Source organism: Miniopterus schreibersii (assembly GCF_964146895.1).
Source record: "Miniopterus schreibersii genome assembly, chromosome: 16".
In the NCBI taxonomy this organism is placed as follows: Eukaryota; Metazoa; Chordata; class Mammalia; order Chiroptera; family Miniopteridae; genus Miniopterus; species Miniopterus schreibersii.
Genome location: NC_138116.1, coordinates 29,581,536 through 29,599,782, shown reverse-complemented (window position 1 = coordinate 29,599,782; position 18,247 = coordinate 29,581,536). Strand labels below are relative to the sequence as shown.

General features: G+C 49.0%; 1 protein-coding gene across 1 annotated transcript; it reads right to left on the bottom strand.

Annotated features, from left to right (window-relative positions):
• Nucleotides 1-234: 234 nt before the first annotated feature.
• On the bottom strand, nt 235-11,983 carry PIPOX (pipecolic acid and sarcosine oxidase). The gene is made up of 8 exons (XM_081162235.1): nt 11,772-11,983; nt 10,282-10,430; nt 3,484-3,697; nt 3,020-3,202; nt 2,365-2,517; nt 1,836-1,994; nt 1,198-1,273; nt 235-939 (listed from the first exon to the last, which is right to left on the bottom strand). The coding sequence occupies exons 1-8, from the start codon at nt 11,883-11,885 to the stop codon at nt 809-811; spliced, it is 1,179 nt and encodes a 392-aa protein (XP_081018361.1). The 5' UTR covers nt 11,886-11,983; the 3' UTR covers nt 235-808.
• Between the last annotated feature and the right edge of the window lie 6,264 nt (nt 11,984-18,247).

Genomic DNA, 18,247 nt, shown 5'->3' with positions numbered 1-18,247 from the left:
GTCTCTCTTTCTTTCTGGTATAACAGCTCCATCTTCATAAGGACCTGACAATACACCTTAATGGGAGACTGGGGAACTGAGCATCTTTCCAGAACCAGAGAGAGGATGGGAACCAGACAAAGGCTCTAGAGAAAAAGAATGCTGTGCACCAAGGGGACAAAGACCCTCAGGATTCCTGGGGTAATGGGCTCTGTGGTGCTGATTTAGATAATTAAAGTCTGTAAGAAATGAGGTCACATGGAAAATAAAGCCCACAGCGGACTTTAAGGCAATGTCGTTATTTATTTGTTTATTCCACACATTTTTTTTCAGCAAACATTTATGATACACCCACGATGAGCCAGATTTTATGGGAGTCTGTGATGGAGGGTGGCTCTAGTTTTAGGAAAAGGAACTTCAAAGGCAGTCGTCATCTACAAATCATCTGTTTACCCTCCCCTGGGCAGCTTTAGTCAAATCCATCTCAAATTCATCAAATGTCCCTGCGAAGGGAATTTTAACAACTGCTTTGGTCTCCTGAGCTGGTTCTTATGCCCCTTCCTTATACAGACATCCATCTCAAAGGTCTTTGCTACTCTGTGATTATAGAATGTCTGCTTGACTTTCTAGAAGCAAAAAAAATAGTCATGGGATTGAGGAGCTGGCCAGGGAAAGAAGGTGGATTCAGTCATCTGGTGTGTAGGGGGGACTCAAGAGAGCAGGAGAAGAAGATGACATCTCACAGCCACTTCCTTCATCTGAGAAACCTTTCCCAGCAGAGGGATTTATTCACAGCCCCTGTGCACAAAGGGAGGCTGCCGGCCAGGGGTCAAAGGTGAGCTTTGCCAAGGCCAGGGAAGCGGCTGATTCGAAAAGGTGTCAAGTCATAAGATGGCGTTAATTTCATGCTTAATTCATACAGGATCTTGCCCACAACAGGGGACAGCTTGAATCCATGCCCTAGAGAAAGAAGAGCAGGTTGTCAAGCATCCTCAGAGACAGGGGCTGGGCTCTCTGGAAGTCCCCTACACAGTCCCCAAATAGAGCCTCCCGCTCTGAGCACCTGCTCCTCTCTAATCGCCCTGCCCAGCCCCTCACACACTCAGTGTCTAGGCTTTGGTCCCTATCTGGCCAGCTAAAAGTGTGGAAAACACTATTTTCCCTGGCACTGAGGTAGGTGGGCTTTAAGACACCCCATCTTCCCCTCCTCAGACTCACCAGAGAATCCAGCACCGATGACAATGTTGTCATACTTTGGGTGTCGATCAAGAATGAAGTGCTCATCAGGGGTGTTCTAGAAAGAAACAATCACACCTGTGTCCTTTGAGGACAGAGGAAAGAGGAAGGCCCAGAAGGGAGGGGGCTAGGCTGGATTCCTTTCCAGAAAGAATGGGAAAAAGGCACAGGATGCACTCTGTGAGCCAGTGCCCCCTTTGGGTATGTCAGTCTTTCTCATTTGTCCATCTGCCTCTCTTCTCGCACAGAGCTATGAACACAGTAGGTGCTCAGTTAATGCGCACAAACTAGCTTAGCCAAGACGCCTCAGGCTCTGGTGACATCTGTCTCTTCTCTTTGTCCCTAAGGCCCGCTCAACTAGAACATCTTGCCAAAAAATCTTTTAGAGCCCTTCTGGGAAACATAGTGAAGGACTGCCAGGCATAAGTCTAGTTTCCTAATGAAAAGGCATATGAATAACCTCTAATGGGCCTTCTCTGGTGGAGGTGAACCGACCCACAGAAATGAACTCATTTGTTTCAAGTCACATACTATGTCAGAAGTCAAGTAGAGTCAAGCCTGAGCAGCACCGGGCCAATCTGTCTCCTTCCTCTGCTCTCCGGGGCTGCCCACCCCCTTACCGTGTACATGCAGCGCTCCATAACGGCGGGCTCGGGCTCTAGGTCAGGTAAGTGATCTCTGACGAAGCGGCTCAGGATTTGGACATCTGGGATGTCTGAGAATGCTGCGGGGCAGTCCCGCTCCTCGGGATCTGCATTGTTGCCGTGGTGATAGCAGACCTGGCTCCCAATCAGAGCAGTGTGAGCGGCGAGGGCCGGCATTCCCGCACACCCACCCAGCCCAGGGGGCAGGCTTGTACACACAATGCCCCCATCCATCATCCCAGCCTTCCCCGGCCCTGACAGATGCTGCTTGTTGCCACGCAAGGTTGCCTAGTAGTTCATTCCCCGCCAACCCTCTGCTTGCAAAGGAAGGGCTCCCTTTGCTGGGCCTCAGGACAGCTGGGTGTCTTGCAATGCAAGAGGTGAACAGCAAAGTAGACTCCTGCTGCTGCCCACCGGGATCTGAGGGAGTCTGCCGAGGGAAGTAAGAGCAGCTGCCCCAATTCTGGGTGCACCCCTCTTAGCTTTCTCTCTGCCTTTCACTCACCTTCATGAGCCCTGGGTACTCTCCGGAGGGCAGCCCATAGATGTGGTGGGGAGCCAGGCTGAAGTCCAGGCCCAGGAAGCATGGAAAGGCCTGGGATGCACCGTAGCTTCCGGGAACCTTCTCTCGCCAGTAACACACATTGATCCGCTGGGTCTTGAAAGCAGGGAGAGGAAGTGGGAGATGAAAAAAGAGAGCCTTGGAACTCTAAAGACACCGAGCACTGTTTCTTCTGGGGTCTTATAGCCCTTCCATATAAGGCCGGATGCCCCACTTCACTCATCTACCCTTTTTTCATCCAATTTTCATGTCATCTGCATGTTATGTTATATCACGATGCACAAAATTCTCTGAATCTCTCTCTTCTCCATCCTTAGTCTTCTCCCATAACTGCACCCAGCCTTCCTTTTTTCTCTCCAGGAGTTAATAATACCTCATATGTATTGAGTGCTTATGATGGGCCAGACCATCTCCTAAGGGCTTTATGTATATCATTTAATTTCATTCTCCAACAGTCCTAGGCCCCATTTTATAGTTTATACAACTAAGGCTCAGTGAGGTAAATGAATTTGCCCAAAGTTATCCACTAGCAAGTGGCCATCTGGCTCCAAGGTTTCTTCTCTTAATCACTAACTCTCAGGCTTCCAGCTCCCCTTACCTGGAGAGGCAGCTCAATTCCCAGGGGACGGAGGAGCCGGTTGGTCCAAGGACCTGCTGTGATGACCAAGCTGTTGGCTTGGTAGCTCTTGGAGGTGGTTTTCACCGTGATCGGTAGCCCTGGTTTTATCTCCATCACCTTCTCTCCATCACACACTCTGCCTCCTAGCTGTCGAATTGCATCCTGAAAGGGCAGGATCAGAGAAGGGCAAATGGTCATGAATGTGATTCACCCTGGTGGACAAAGAGTCCTTTGTTTAGGGCAGAAAAGAGGGTGCAGATTCTAGACTTCCTCTCCCATACTGACAAGGTCTAGCAGGGTATGTAAATCTGTCCTGGCCAAAGGTCAAGACTAAAGCCGGCATGGCAAAAGCCCTCATCCAGTGGGGGGTTGGGGCATGGCTGATTGGGACTCGAGATGCCTAGATCAGGAGCTGCACTGTCCCTAATACTGCACAACATCACCTGGAGGACTCTGAGGGCCTTGTCTGCATAGAGAACTCCTCCAGACTTTTCCAAGAGCCCCATTTCTCCCCTGGCCAACCGAATATTGGGGAAACGCTGCTTCAGTTCTTCAGATGAAAGACACTGGTGTTGCACCCCCAGCCTAGACAAAGTAGACCGGATTGTCTTTAATTCTTGATTCTCACTCATTCCCAGCAGCAGTAGTCCAGTTTGCCTGTAAAAAAATAAAAATAAGACACCTGGGTAAGGATATGTACCAGGGCCCTGGGCCATTCGCTCTCATTCTTCAGCAAGGGACCCAGGGCCAGGCATCAAGGAGAGCCCCAGCCTCCCATTCAAAAGCAGGTAAACTTAGCTCTATCACAAGAGTCCCAATATTATGGAGCTGCTTTCCAGCCCATTCCCAAGCTGCTCTTGTCTCTCACTGTTTAGAAGTTTGCATGTCCCTCCACCTTCCCCCTCAGGATCCATCCTGTCCTTGAGGGCAGAGGTCCTAAGCCCTCTCTCATTCCCACTCCTAGAGGGTGGTAGGTGTTCAATGAGTCTGATACGCTCTCTTCCCCTTCCTGCTGTCCCCCGGCCCCGTTCACTATTTTCAGCTCTATTCTTTACTCCCTTCCCCCACCCCTGCTGTTTCTCCTCCCAGTCCCTTTTCTTGTCAGGTAATGTTTTGTCCCTTCCTGTGTCTGTCTGTCTCTCTTTTCCTTCTTAGAAGCTGCCCGTTTTGTGGAAAGAGTCCTAAACTGGGAGATCTGCCTCTGGGTCCAGTCCTGGCATCCCTGTCACCTTGCTCTGGTTGCTCACCTCTCCGGGCCCCAGATTCCTCCTCTGTGACAATGTCTGTTGGACTATCTACAGTTCCACACCAGTGTGGTACCATCTCCACCCCAGGGGCATGTGGAAATGATATGGGCCATTTTTTTTAGTTGGCACAGTGCCTGGGGGTTGCCACTCACATTGAGCGGGCAGGGACCAGGGATGCTAAACCTGCAATGTTCAGGAAGATCCCACCCAAATGCCAATAACACCTTCATGCAGAAACACCAGTAGATGGTCTCTTAGGGCTAGAGCAATTAATTTAGTGATGCTATAATTTTGTTTCTCCCTGTACTTCCCTCTGTGTTTCTTACTCACTAAGGGGGTGCAAGCTGTTTCTCTTTAATGCTTTCTATCTCTCTGTCTCAAGAGACCAGAGATCTCTTTTTGCAGAAACTGATCTAAACAATGGCAGGGTCACTTTGGGCCTCAGAACCATTCCTGTCATCCGCCTCAGTTTCTGCAGCCGTAGTGACCAGCATCAGCCTGGTACATCCCCCAGATAGCGCGTATAAAGCTCGTAATAGCCTATAATGGAGTCTCATGGATATTACACGCTTCCAAATCCCACATTATCTGGTTGGGGGGATTAAAGCGAAGATCGGGAGGGGTTAGAGGCACAGCGGGCCCCGGGGCTGGTGTCAGTACACAGAGCCGCGCAGCGTGCCCAATGCATTTGCCACGGCCCCCGCCTCGCCAGCATTCACCACGGGGCGAAAGCGGGGAGCACCGCTGCCTCTCCAGAGCTCGGCAGAGGCCCGCTGGAGAAACCCCCACCAGCCAGCCAGCAGCCAGCCTTCTTCCTGTGGCCCCTGAAAGAACTTCAGATTGGTTCTCGGGTAATGAAAACTTGCTTAATAAACTTCTTGGTCAACAGGATAATTAAGAAGTCACCCAAGGGTCTGTTCTTTTTTTTTTAAATATATCTTTTTATTGATTTCAGAGAGCAGAAGGGAGAGGGAGAGAGAGAGATAGAAATATCAATGATGAGAGAGTCATTGATCGACTGCAGCCCGCAACCCAGGCATGTGCCCTGACTGGGAATCGAACCCTGATCGCCTGGATCCTAGGTGGATGCTTAACCGCTGAGCCACGCCCGGCTGGGCCCAAGGGTCTGTTCTTGAGCTCTTTTTACCCGATGGAGTTGTAGCTGGGCAGGATTCTGGACAAGACCTAGCTTAACCCTCACTGTAGCAGTCAGATGGCTGGCCTGGAAACAGAGCAGCATCTCCTAACCCTGCCTGCAATGTGTCAACCTCGGGCTCTTACACGCTCTCGGGGTTCCTTCCTTTTCCTTTCTCCCTCCTCTCTTCCTTCCCCCCTCTTTTCTTCCCCCTTCTTCCCTCCCTTCTTTCCTTGAAATAAGGGCCCCTCTTACAGGAGTGTACTGTCCAGGGAAAATGAGCTCATGCCAGGACAACGGACCAGTCCTTTGAATTATGAAATGCTGAGTGACATTTTCACTCCCAGGCCGTCCTGTGGTGGCTGAAGCGGGAGCTCCCCATCCCGAAGAGTAATCAGTGAGCTGATTCTGCCGGTGAATGTAATTGTGCCGACCGTAATCATTTTTGCTCCAGCTCTCTGCCCCTGTGGCATTTATTTCTTTGCCCAGATATTGATCTAACAGTGGGAAATTTTCCATCAGAATTTGTGATGCTGGACCCTCCCCTAGTCCGAAGATGCGTTTGGGAAATTCTCATTTTCCGTGGATCACAGCTGAGTTATTTGGCCTGAGGGAAACCGTGCACGGCTGGAGAAATGCCTTGGATTGGAGAGAGATTTTTGACCATTATGAGCAAATCGGAAATAAATGTAAAACACTGCCTGGAAATGCAAAGGCCTGTCATTATGGGAGATAGGTGAGAGGCTCCTGTGGGAAATGCTTAGAGAATTGGAAATCAGTCAATCAAAACCGGGATGGGAGAATGGGCCTTTCCCCCCAGTATGAAGATAGATGACTTCCATGGGCAGATTGAAAATCATTTAAGTGCTTATTTTCTTAATGGCGTTTCCTAGATCCCAATAAGCAGACTGCTCATTCTGCATCAATTTCTCACCCCCATGCCTTGGGCCTCCCTCTCCTCTTTTTTGCTCAGACCTAGGCCACAAAATTTGGGGAGGCATCACAGGAAAAAGGAATGCCCAGAAAATGACTGGTCAGGGCTGGCCTAGAAAGAAGGCACCTTGAAGGGAGGCCGGGTGGTCAGGAAACCCTGGAAAGAGTGTAGTTCCCAACTCCTCAAATGTCCTCAGCTGAGTGCAGAGCATTCGGCATGAATTGTGCTTTCCTCCCAACCCCAGCTGGATCCAGCACTAGGAAGAAGTAATCAAAGATTCCTCCCAAGGGTTTTGTTGACTCTATGGCCCCACTAAAGCCACCGAGTTGGTGATTAGGGATGTCCTATTATTGCAGGACAGGAGGCAGGATGGAGTAGGGAGGAGTTGGGAGGGGCAGACATCTCTCCCTGCATCTGCCATCTCCTATCCCAGTCTCCAGTTCCCCTCTCTGGTTCAAAAGTACCAGGCAAACCAGCTCTCAAGTCACCTTGGGGAAGGGATTTAAGTAGGGACTTGGTAATGGCTGCTGTCTTTGTTGGGTTTGGAGGAGCTCTTGGCGTTTCATCTTCTGCTCAGTGGGCCGAGGTGGAATTGGTTAACAAAGACCGCTCCAGGGAGGGGATGTGGCTGACAAGCCAGACACTTCGCAGACACAGGAAGCAGCAGCTGCGGAGGGGGCCACCAGGTTCTGCCAGCAGCTGTACTGCCTACGGCTGTGATCTTGTCTGATATTGTCAGCTAAGCAGGGGCAGCCCGGGTCAGGAGCTAGATGGGAGGACTCAAAGGGAAAAGGCGGGGAAGGAAAGAGAGGGGCCACAGAGCTGGGATTTGCTGTTGCTATCAACGTCCTGGCTGTACACATCACAAAAGATTCAGACCTTGTGATCTGACACATGTGTCACAGTCTGTTCCCAGAATATATGCAAATATCCTGAGCTCACCCATGTTTAGTATGCCACTGTCACAGGAAGGGGCAGCACAGAATAAAAAGAACTGAACAACCACCTCACCTGCCAACTCCTGAAGGTGTTATTTTTTTTAAATCATCATCATCAAATAGCATTAAGTAAATACATTCATATCTGTCAGTTAGATTATGATATTGTGCTAGTTCTTCCAGGAGAGCGTAGGATAGTAAGAAACACAACGATGATGGATCATTTAGAAAATCAGAATTAAGAACAAAAGCTAAAGGAATTGGAATGAGAAGTATCTGTTCTGTGTCCCTACTAAGTAAAACAACTAAATAAATTAGTGTGCCTGAGTAACTTAGGTTAGCCATAGAAAGGACTTGTTAATAATAATACTAATAATATATAACACCTAGCACTCTATAGGACTTTCAAGGTTTTTCAAAGCCCATTCACTTTATTCTTCCTTTTTCATAATTGAGGCTGTGAGACATCAGAATAATGTTTTAAGAAGGGCTATGATATGTTCCTGTCTATAAATGCACATTAGAAGTCTTCTGATCTGGGGTGATTCAGCAATGAACTTGTTTGGAGACAAGTAACCAGTTTATGGTATCTTCTAAACCAGGGGGCCAGCAAACTACAACCTAGGGACCAAATCAGGTCACTTATTCTTGTCTGTTCCAGAAGCCAAGATGGTTTTTGTATTTCTTAATGGTTGAAAAAAGCAAAAGAAGCTCTGGCCAGTTTTGCTCAGTGGTTAGAGCGTTGGCCCTCAGACCGAAGGGTCTCGGGTTTGATTCCGGGTCAAGGGCACATACCTTCGTTGCAGGCTCAATCCCTGGCCCGGTTGGGGTGCGTGTGGGAGGCAACCAATCAATTTTTTCTCTCTCTCCCCCCCTCCTCTCTCCCCTCCACTCTCTCTAAAAATCAATGAAAAAAAATATCGTCGGGTGAGAATTAACCAAAAAAAAAAACAACCACCAAAAAAAAGCAAAAGAGTATTTCATGACATGAAAATTATATGAAATTTTTGTGTCCATAAATAAAGTTTTCTTGGAACACAGCCATGCTCATTTGTTTACATATTTTCTGTGGGTGCTTTCACATTGCAGTGGTAGAGTTGAGTAATAGGCAAAATTGAATAGTTGCAACAGAGACCATGTGGCCTACAAAACCTAAAATACTTACTATGTGGCCATTTACAGAGAAAGATTGCCAAGCCCTGCTTGAGACTATAAGAATTCTGTTTTTTGCACAAATGGGCAAATGGGTTGAGGCCCTGACTACTCAGTAGCAACCCTCTAATGAGGTTTAATGAGAATTAAATGAGTTAACATATATCAGGTACTTTTAGGACAGCCTTACTTTCTTACTATAAGCACTAAATATGTGATGATGATGATGATTTGTCTACGCCTTTTACATGCTTATCCTCACAACAGCCCCATGAAATAGATATTAGTACTCCTACTTTACAGATGAGAAAACTGAGTCTCAAAGACATTAAACAACTTGCTCCAAACCACACAGCTAAATGTGTCAGAGCTGATATCTAAAGTCAGGCCTGCCTCGTTCCAAAGTCCTGTCCTCCTGCCAAAGAAGAAGATTATGAGAATCTCCTACCCAAGGGTGCCTTTCCCTCTCTCCCTCTCCAGCAGCCTTCCCCTTGATGTTCTTGGTTGCTGCACCCCATCTGTCTCCTCCTGCCCTTCTTCCTCCCTGGCTCAGTTGAAATAGGATGTGGCTGACCCAAAACAGGTGGAAGGAACTGCCATTTATTGAAAGGTGCTAGGCACCATGCCAAGCATTTCATAAGAGTCTCGTTGAAGCCTCACAAAACTCTGTGAGAAAATATGAAACACAGAGAGGCACAGAAACTTTTCCAAGGTCATATAGTTGGTAAGAGGTAGCTAGAGCACAAAGACAAATTCAAGCCTGTCTGACTTCAGAATCATCTGTATGAAAGATTCCAGACACTCTTCTAACATCTCTTTTAGTTGCCTCCTTGTCTGCTAGGAAGAAGTTTGCCCTCCGTGGCCTCAGCGGTTCTTTTAGCACAAGATACTCAGCAGTATTCACAGATGGCTGACAGAGAGGGGTCCCTTAGCCAGGCCGCCCCTCAGCAAGACATGCTCCTTTATTTGGGTGCTGGGTGCATTAGCTGCCTCTGGAATAAATCTGTAATTAGCTGCCCTAGCTGTATTTGCATAATGGATTTCACTTTGTTCTTAAGTTAATGGTGTTTTTGCAACAGAACAGTAACCTCTTGGTTCCTGGCCATTAAAATAACTGCCACCCTGTAGGGTAGAGCTGGAGTTTTGTAGGAAGTTCATTTAAGAGCCACAGAGATCAACAATAAAAATAAATAAAAGGGGGGAAAAAGAGCCACAAAGAAGATGGGAGGGAGGTGGGGTGGGTGGTTAAAGTCCTCTTTGTGTCACAGGTTGTCTGCTTTCTTCCCCATGAGGGTGTGGAAGGTCAGTTAGGAGAGGGCCTTGCAGGTTAGAGAGAGCCATGGGGGCAACAATAAAGAGATGCAGGCTCACTCCCTGGCAAGCAGTGGGGTCTGAGGAGCATCCCTGTTTTGTTCCTACGGGAGGAAGTATTCAGAGAGCATGATATGGATTTATAGGGGTCACTCTGGGAGTTGGGAGCTGCACCCAGCATGAAAAGTTATGATACTAGTATAATATAAAGAATCAAGACAGCAGCCTCCTTTTCTATGACAATCCCCTGCCCTAAAAGAATCTCAGATGGCTTCACGGAAATATAGATATAACCTCTGCTAGCCGTGGACACGTGGTGTGACCCAGTCCTGGAACTCAGAGCCTAGCAGGAGCCAGCTGGACCTGTGGGGTGATCATGATGGTGTGCAGAGTGCTTCCGTGTGTCTGGCACTTCCCTAGCCTCTGTGTCCCTCCATTGCATTTCAGATGTTCATGCCACTGCTCCCTCACATCCTAGAAGTACCTCCAGGTGCCGGGCCCCTTGAGTCAAGGAATTCTCCAACCTGTATAATTGGGTTCCAGCTTCGTGCTCCAGCTGGGCCCATATCTGGTAGCACTCATCCATCATCTGGGTGTAAAAGTCTTCAGGGTATGCCCTTCGGATTATCCGGCTCTGCCCGTGGGAGCTTCCTCGGGAGTGTGGTAGAAAGAACTGCGAGTGGAAAGCGAGACAGACGGTTGCAGCTATTACCCTCTGCACTGCGCGCCCCCCTCCCTTTAGGAGCCAGCTCATCAAGTCAACCAGGAGCTGTCAACCAGAAGCACTTACTCTTCAAATATTTCCATACCTTCTCCCTTTCTGATGGTCCTGATCTGGCTCTCAGACCAGAAGTTCTTCAGTAGCACTAACTCAGCTTCCATTTTCACTAACATCATTCACGTCCTGAAGTCCTTTGTTAGTTTGTCTTCAGTAGTCCTGCTGCTACCCCATCCCACTTAGACTCAGAGAGAAGCGGGATTGGAAAGAACCTTTGCGATCATGCTAGTCTAGCCCCTCGTTTCATTGACAAGAAAACGGATGCTATTTCCCTGTGGCTTCAGATCACTCAGGACAAGGAAACCACCTGGGATTTAGCAAAAGTTGGAGAATTGCCTGTGAGGTGGAACCAAGAATCCCTCAGGCTTTGAGAAAACTGACAGAAATGAAAAAGGTTTCTAACAAATCCAGCTCGTTACTAAGAAGAATAAACCAGCCCTGGCCAGTTTGGCTCAGTGGTAAGAACGTTGGCCTGCGGACCAAAGGATCCTGGGTTTGATTCTGCCCAAGGGCATGTACCTCAGTTGCAGGCTCAATCCCTGGCCCTGGGGCAACTTAGGCAGAATGGGAGGGTAGAAATCTTTGGAAGAGAGGCTGGGTGGCATGTGTCCTGGGAAGAACCCTGTACATACACAGGCCCACCCACATGTGCATGGTCACTGTAGACAGCACTGCATGGGGTCACCTTTCTATGAGGAAAAATAAGACCGAAGTCTTATTTCCTGTGTATCAAACAAGGAGGCTGCTATTATCTGGAGACAGCGGAGAAAACAGAAGCCTCTGCTGGGTTCCAGGATGAGAGGCCAGAAATATGCAGGGACAGATCCTGCCTCTGAGGCTGACAAATCAGCCTTTGCCTCCGGGCAAAATTATCTTTACTTAAGGTGACCCAAAGCAGAACTGATTCTTTTTCTGGGCCGGATCAACCATATTGGCACAGAGAGAGTGGGTGGCAAGAAGGAAGAGACAGGGTCTGGGATACTTCTTGATTAAGGGCAGGCGCTGGGGGGCGAGCAGTAAAAGGAGGAAATGCGCCTAGACACCCAAGGTGGGTCTTAGGTAGGGTGGAACTTTCTTTGCATTGGGATGATACACATCAGCTAAGCTACAAATTGCACGGAATTTGTGATGATCCGCCCGTTTGGCCTGGCCCATAGCCTGCTAGCTCTGGAAACCTCTCTCTAGGGGAGGGGACAGGGACAGACCCTAAGGTCAGGGGGGCAGAGGTGACAATACCTGCTCCAGCAGGAGAACCCTCTTCCCGTGCTTGGCCAGGTGGTATGCCGTGAAGCAGCCCTGGATGCCTGCCCCGACCACAATGGCATCACAGAGATCATTCTGAGCAGCCATGATGCCCACTTAGCCCTACAGCCACAGCCCACGCACAAACGACAAGGCAAGCAACGCGGGACTCTGGGCTGAAGGAGGGGTAGGGCAAAGTCCAGCCTGGCCAGCATTCCCACAATCCCTTGGGGCAGTGTCCTCCCCTCCCCCAAAGCCTGGCACAGGGCTCGGCCTGGCCTCCCCTGCAGAGCAGAGCTGGGTAGTCTGATTTGTGAGGTTTAGCCCAGCTCAGCTGCCAGCCTCACCCTTGCATCTCTCTAGCTTTCTATTCTTGGCTCAATTATTGTCATGCAAATGGGCTGCTTCCTATGCCACCTTCCTGTCTCATTATGATCTTTGTCTCTGGGACCTCGGCCCTGGAATTTCAATGCCTCCTAGACCAAGCTGGGCACCAGGAATGCTGCCTCCCCCTGCTGGCTTTCCTCTCTTCAGCTTGATTTCCTTTGAAGATTCAAGAGGGCCGAACTAAGAACTTGGCACTATGCCCAGGGTAAGGTCCGCCTCCCTGGTGGGTGGTGAGGTCAGGGGGTAGACGCAGGGGCCAATTGAGAGGGCAGTCTTGTGATTATGAAATTATTCTCAGCATGTTTTACTTTCATTTTTTTAAAAAGGAGAAGAAATGATCCTGAACAAATGGAAAGGACAGAGAGAGAGGAGGAGCCTTCTCCTGAGGCACAGACAGGGGACCAGGCATGAGCCTAGGGCACAGAGGGGCCCAGGTCGTGCTCCCTCTGGGCCAGGCAGTGTGCTATATAAGTACTTCCACACGCATTGGAGACAGAGCCAGGATTGGTAGCACTTGGTTCTTATATGATTTGGGAATAAGGAATAGAAAAATTATGAATACAAAATTAGGTCCTAGGACTTGGAAGAGACTGCACAATTAAGGAGCCCCGTGTTTGAAGTTTCATTGGCTTCACGGTAAAACTCCCTCTGCATGCATTGTCTCCTTTAATCCTTACAGCCCTAGGCGTAAGTATTTTTATCCCCACTTTTGGCAGGTTAAAGATGACCCCAAATTCTTTGTCATTCCTCCTATCACAGGCTCTGTGATTGTGTGACCAATAGAATATGGCAGAAGCGATACTGGAACCCTTTCTGGCCCAGGTCCTAGGAGACTAAAGCTCCCTCTTCTCGTCTTGGAGCACTCCCTGCTGGAGCCCTGAGCTTCCATGTTAGAAGTCCCGCCACCCAGCAGGAGGGACCACACAGGGACGCCCTGAGACTACATGGGGAGCCACACATGAGGGCAAAGCCATCTTGGACACCAGCCCAGCCACCACCTAACTACCAATGAGTGATCCAATTTATGCCACATGGAGCAAAATAATCACCCAGCCAAACCCCATCTGAATTCCTGACCTACAAAATCATAAACTAGAATAAATACAATTGTTGTTTTTAGCCACTAAGTTTTGGGGTAGTTGTTCATGCAGCCGTACCAAGATACCACTTTATAGCCAAAGACACCAAGGCTTACGGAGGTTGTAACTCACCCAGTGTCACATACCTGCTAAACACAGGCACTGAGATGTGACCCCAGGCTTGTCTGCTCCAGAACCTGTCCCCTTAACCACTGTGCATCCTGGGGAATAGTCAGAACCTGTAATGATGATTCTAATTTGAATATTTTGCTGTTTCTCTCATGGCCATACTGTGAGTGGGAGAAAATAATGGACCGGGAAATCCATGTGACCACAGGGAGCTGCCCAGCCTCAGTTCAGTGCCCCCCACCTCAGCAAAGAATCCCCCAGAGTGACCCTGGCAATGAGCTGTCTTCTCAGCCCAGCCCTTCCTTTCCTGGGAACATAGGAGCCCAGAGCAGAGGTGCCATATGACTGGCTTTCTTTTTCCTTCTGGAAAAAAAAAAATTACTCTAGAATCCATAAGTCATCTCGGCTCCACCTCACCCCAACCCACAAGGCACAAGATAACATCCACCTCACAATTGGACAGCTCCCTTAGGGTAAAAAAATGACAAACATAACAGAGAGAAATGTACTGTTTAAGTATATAAAGGCTTGATATAAATATATAAGGTCAGCCCCCAGATTTCTCTTGATAAGGTGTCAGAGGAGATAAACAGTTTACACACAAGGAAAAGCAAATAGTAAATCCTCACATGGAAGTGTGCCCAGTCTCACTCACAATGGAAGAAATGGGAATTAAATAACTTTGAGGCACGATTATGTGTCCATTATGAGCAAAAATAAATTAAAATGATAAAATCTGATGGTGTCAGTGCTGTGGGGACGGAGAGAGAGTAGGGTGGCAACTCAGTGGCTGGGCCTTGACAGTGTCGGGGCAGTGTGCAAGAACAGTAAAATCTCTTAAACCTTCTGACCTAGAAATTTGACTTGGGAACTATACCCCAAGGAAATATCAAAGGGAGAAAAAGACATTTGTATGAAGACATTTATAGCTGTGCTCTTATAGTATAAAAAATTGGAAACAGCCGGGCCACAGGGAATAGCTGGACAAACTCTGGCGCAGGGAGTACTATGTAGTGATTCCCAGTGACAGGCATGAGGGCCTGGGCTCCGCAGACGTGTGCGCATGAAACCGCACTGAGGGACAGAAGCAGAACACAGACAGACGCACAGATCACAGCCACGAGCTACGCTGTGTTATCAAAGATCTAAAGGGAATTTGGCAAAGGTAATTGAGCTTAATGCTCATTAGTTTCCGTATTCTATAAAAATTGCCATTCCATTGACGATTCGGAAAAGAAGGAGAAATCCCCTGGGGATGCAGATGCTTTAGATCTCCCTGGGCACGGGTTCCAGGGCCAGGGCAAGTTCTTTCTTTGTTCTCAGCTCAGTTCTTCCTGCTGCCCATAACATTTCTTATTGTTCCTCCTCCAGGAAAGCTACAAAGCTGCAGGCATCCCCCCCCTCCTTTGTTTAATATGATATCCTTTCAGAGATAAAATGACAATTCCATTTCCCCATCCCTACTTCACAAGCCTGCCCTGGATTCCTGGACTCAGGCATTATGCTGCTTGTTAAGAATTTCAAACGGCTCCTCCGAAAGCATACACTGGCCCTGGCCCAACCTTGAAATGAAAAGCAAATTGACTTCTGAAGGTTTCCCCTCTATCTCAGGGTTGCCCATCCTTGGGGCTGTCCTGACAGGGGAGGGAGAGAGAAACAATCCCCTCAAATTTCATTTTAACACCCATTCTGGATTGGAAGACCATGAAAGGGAGAGCCAGCAGCCCTACACCGGGCTGCTGTGTGTCAGCAATTGTGGCTTGTGTCCTGGGGCAGAGTCACCGAGGATGTGAGGCTGAACTGTTCGTCTGATGGTTTGACTGACACTTCGCAGGTGGGGGTGGGAGAGCCGAGCCAGGGAAGCAGCAATCTGTACAGCTCAGAAATAATGAGGAGACCTGAAGAGAGAGAGAGAGAGAGGGAGACAGAGAGGGAGAGAAATAAGAGAGACCTAGGAGTTGAATGGTGAGGGAGAGGGGGTTCCGTTGTCTTTCCTCTGCCCCTCTTTGCCAAGAAGGGGGAGCCTGGGGCAAGAAGACAGACAAGCCAGAGAAGGAGGTGCCCCCTCCAGACCCATCCTGCCAGCTGCCAGCTGCCCGGGATGTTTGGGTCCCTCAATGTGCAGGGGACTCCAGTGTGAGGAGCAGAGCTGGATCTTTAAGTGGCCTCCATTTGCACTGAGGACCCACTGAATGTCTCAGCTTTCACCCCCTCTCCTCCACCCCTGCTTCCTTTGCCCCAGATCATCCAACCACCTTCCCTCACCTAGATTCTTGCATTAACCTTATAACCAGTCTTCCTGCCCCATCCTTGCCCCCCTCATAATCTATCCTTTCACATTCCTGCCAGAATCTTCTCTCTAAATGATTAATCTAAACAGGTCACTCCCCTGCTGAAAATTCTTTAACAGCTGCCCATTTCCTCTGAGGATAAAATCGCAGCTCCTTAATTTGGCACACAAGGCAGTTTGCGTTCTGGCCTCCGCCTGCTCCTGCAGTCTGCCACAGGTCCCTTCTCCCTGCGCACTTTAGGCCTGGCTACTCTGAGCTAAGAGGGGGTCCAGCATTTGCTATGACAATACTACATTCCCCGACACCCCCAAGCCCACTGGCATGGCCTCTCTCCTGTCGTCCCTCTCCACTGTCCAGTCTCAGTGACAGCAATGAGCAGAGTGTATTATAATGGTTTGCGTGTCTGCCTTCCCCTCAGCTCCGTAAGGGGAAGGGGTCTTCTTCTGATTGTCATTTTTCATAGATAATACAGACATGTGGAACAACAATTAAAAGGTACAGAGAGAACACTACGAAAGAAGTTTCCTTCCCACCCAGTCTTCAACTACTTCATTCACCTCATCTCATGCATTGCCATTACTATTTTCTTCTGTGTCCTTCCGAGATGTTCTATGGGGATATTCATACTTATATTGCATTTCTTTTTCTTGTTTAATCTCAGAAGGAGCATACTATACGGCACCTTGCTGCTTTCATTGCCTATATTGGCTTCTCCTTGAGTCATATGGAGCTGGCACATTCTCCTGATGGCTCCATAGTATTTCGTGGTATGGGGGAGGCATTTGGGACAGAGAAGGCACCCATATGTGTTTGCTGAATGGATGGTGGGTTTCTCTGGCTGTCACAGGCACCCTATTATCACGTGGCCCTCTAGCTACCTGGTATTAGGTGCTCAGGGAGGTGAGAGGTCCATCTGGGCTGGCCCAGCAAGTTACACCAAAGACTGACAGTGCCTTGTGTGAGCTGCTGAGGGCAGTGCCCACCTTTGGCGTGGGGGGGGGGGCTGTCAAACACCCAGAGACTCTGGCTTCTGCTTCCTGCCCTGCTTTTGTTTTTGCATTTGTTAAATAGCAGATATTAAGGTAAACTCTGCTCCTTCAAGATACAAGAATTCAATTGCTATGCATTTTCTGGCACTGAAACCTGTGAAAAAATATTAAGTCATCATTTAGCCTGGGGGAGGGGGGGCTGCACCTTCCGTGTTCTCTGACCTCACTGGGACAAGAGGAAAGACAGTAAAATGAGGGAGGAGGGATTTTCATTGTCTTAAGATGAACACTGGCACCTTCCTAATCTTACCTTAAGGTCTTTCTATCTCAGCTCTTTTCAAATACGTGAGCATATTTGTACACTCACTGCAATGCCCTAAGGTATACCCAGGTGTTCATTAAGTAGGTGTCTCTATACATATGTATATCCTACCGGGTATATTTCCACCACTAGGCTTTTGAGAAGGTCCCATTAAAGCTCAGCAGACATTGGGGGAGCTGACAAGTCAAAGAGTGCTGAGGATTGGTGTCCCAATTCTCAGGTGAGGGTGTGGCCTGGGATGGAGACCACATGTGTAACCTTTGTCAGGAGCCGCTCCTCCCTTCTCTGGAGAGACTGTCTTCCGTGTCTTTCCCACGCTTCATAGCTTGGATATCGGGACACACTGGGGTGGGAAAATGTGGGGAGGAGTGAGACTTGGGGGCAGGAAAAGTAAAGCACCTTTCGCATGGATTGGGCTGGCTTGACAGGTGACAAATGACAACCAAAATTCAGTAGCATGCAGGAAGATTAACTCCAGGGATTCCGCTCTCTGGTGTTCTCCAGTTTCGAGTACATATGGTGTTTCCCTGCTATGTCCGCAGCCTGACTACCGATGCTGCTGTTTGCTAGGGAGTGTAGACAGATACGGGGGCACAGGTCCCCTCCACACCCTCCTGCCAGGCCCAGGGTCATGGAGGCAGGATCAGAGGAAAGCCTGGGGGAAAGGAGGGAGGGAAGGGAAGCAGAATCTGGATACCAACCCCTAAATTACCTTCCATTCCCGTTTCTGCTTGTTGCCTTCAGGCTGGCCCCCAAAGCCAGCCCATCTCCTGAGCCATAGGCCTGCAAGACTCATCTCTGACTCTGCTTTCTCCCTGGTTCTTATTCCTCTGTTGTTTCTTGTGTCCACCTTGAAGCAGAGAAAGAGATCTGAGAGAAGGCCTTTGCAGACAAATGGGAGGAAACGGGCCTGGCAGGGGGAGAGGCCTGGAGGCAGTGGAGGAGGCCAGAGGGAAAAGGGAGCCCAGAGTCTCAGGCACCAAAGCCACGTGGCTCTGCTCCTTAGTGACAGGCTTGGTGCTCTTTCTCCTAATCAAGGCTTTTATGGGAGGTTTAGCCTGCTGGGGCTGGGAAGGCAACTCTCAGCGGTACCCTCTCTCCTCTCTCATCTGCCTGCTGGTTTAGACGGGACCTTCACCTTTGGGATTTACCAGCCTCTGGACTGAATCTGTCGACCAGCGTCTTCCACGAGCTCTGGAAAACTCTCAGCCACTATCTCTTCTCAGACACTTGCCTCTGCCCTATGCGTTCCTTCCCCTCCTCCTGGGATGTT

Bases quoted from the DNA above. Each gene is read 5' to 3' on its own strand.
- PIPOX (XM_081162235.1), bottom strand. From the start codon at position 11,885: ATGGCTGCTCAGAATGATCTCTGTGATGCCATTGTGGTCGGGGCAGGC. The intron at 3,203-3,483 runs GTGATGTTGTGC...CTGCCCTTTCAG, and splicing joins AGGCCCTCAGAGTCCTCCAG to GATGCAATTCGACAGCTAGG. The intron at 1,995-2,364 runs GTGAGTGAAAGG...ATTGGGAGCCAG, and splicing joins AGTACCCAGGGCTCATGAAG to GTCTGCTATCACCACGGCAA.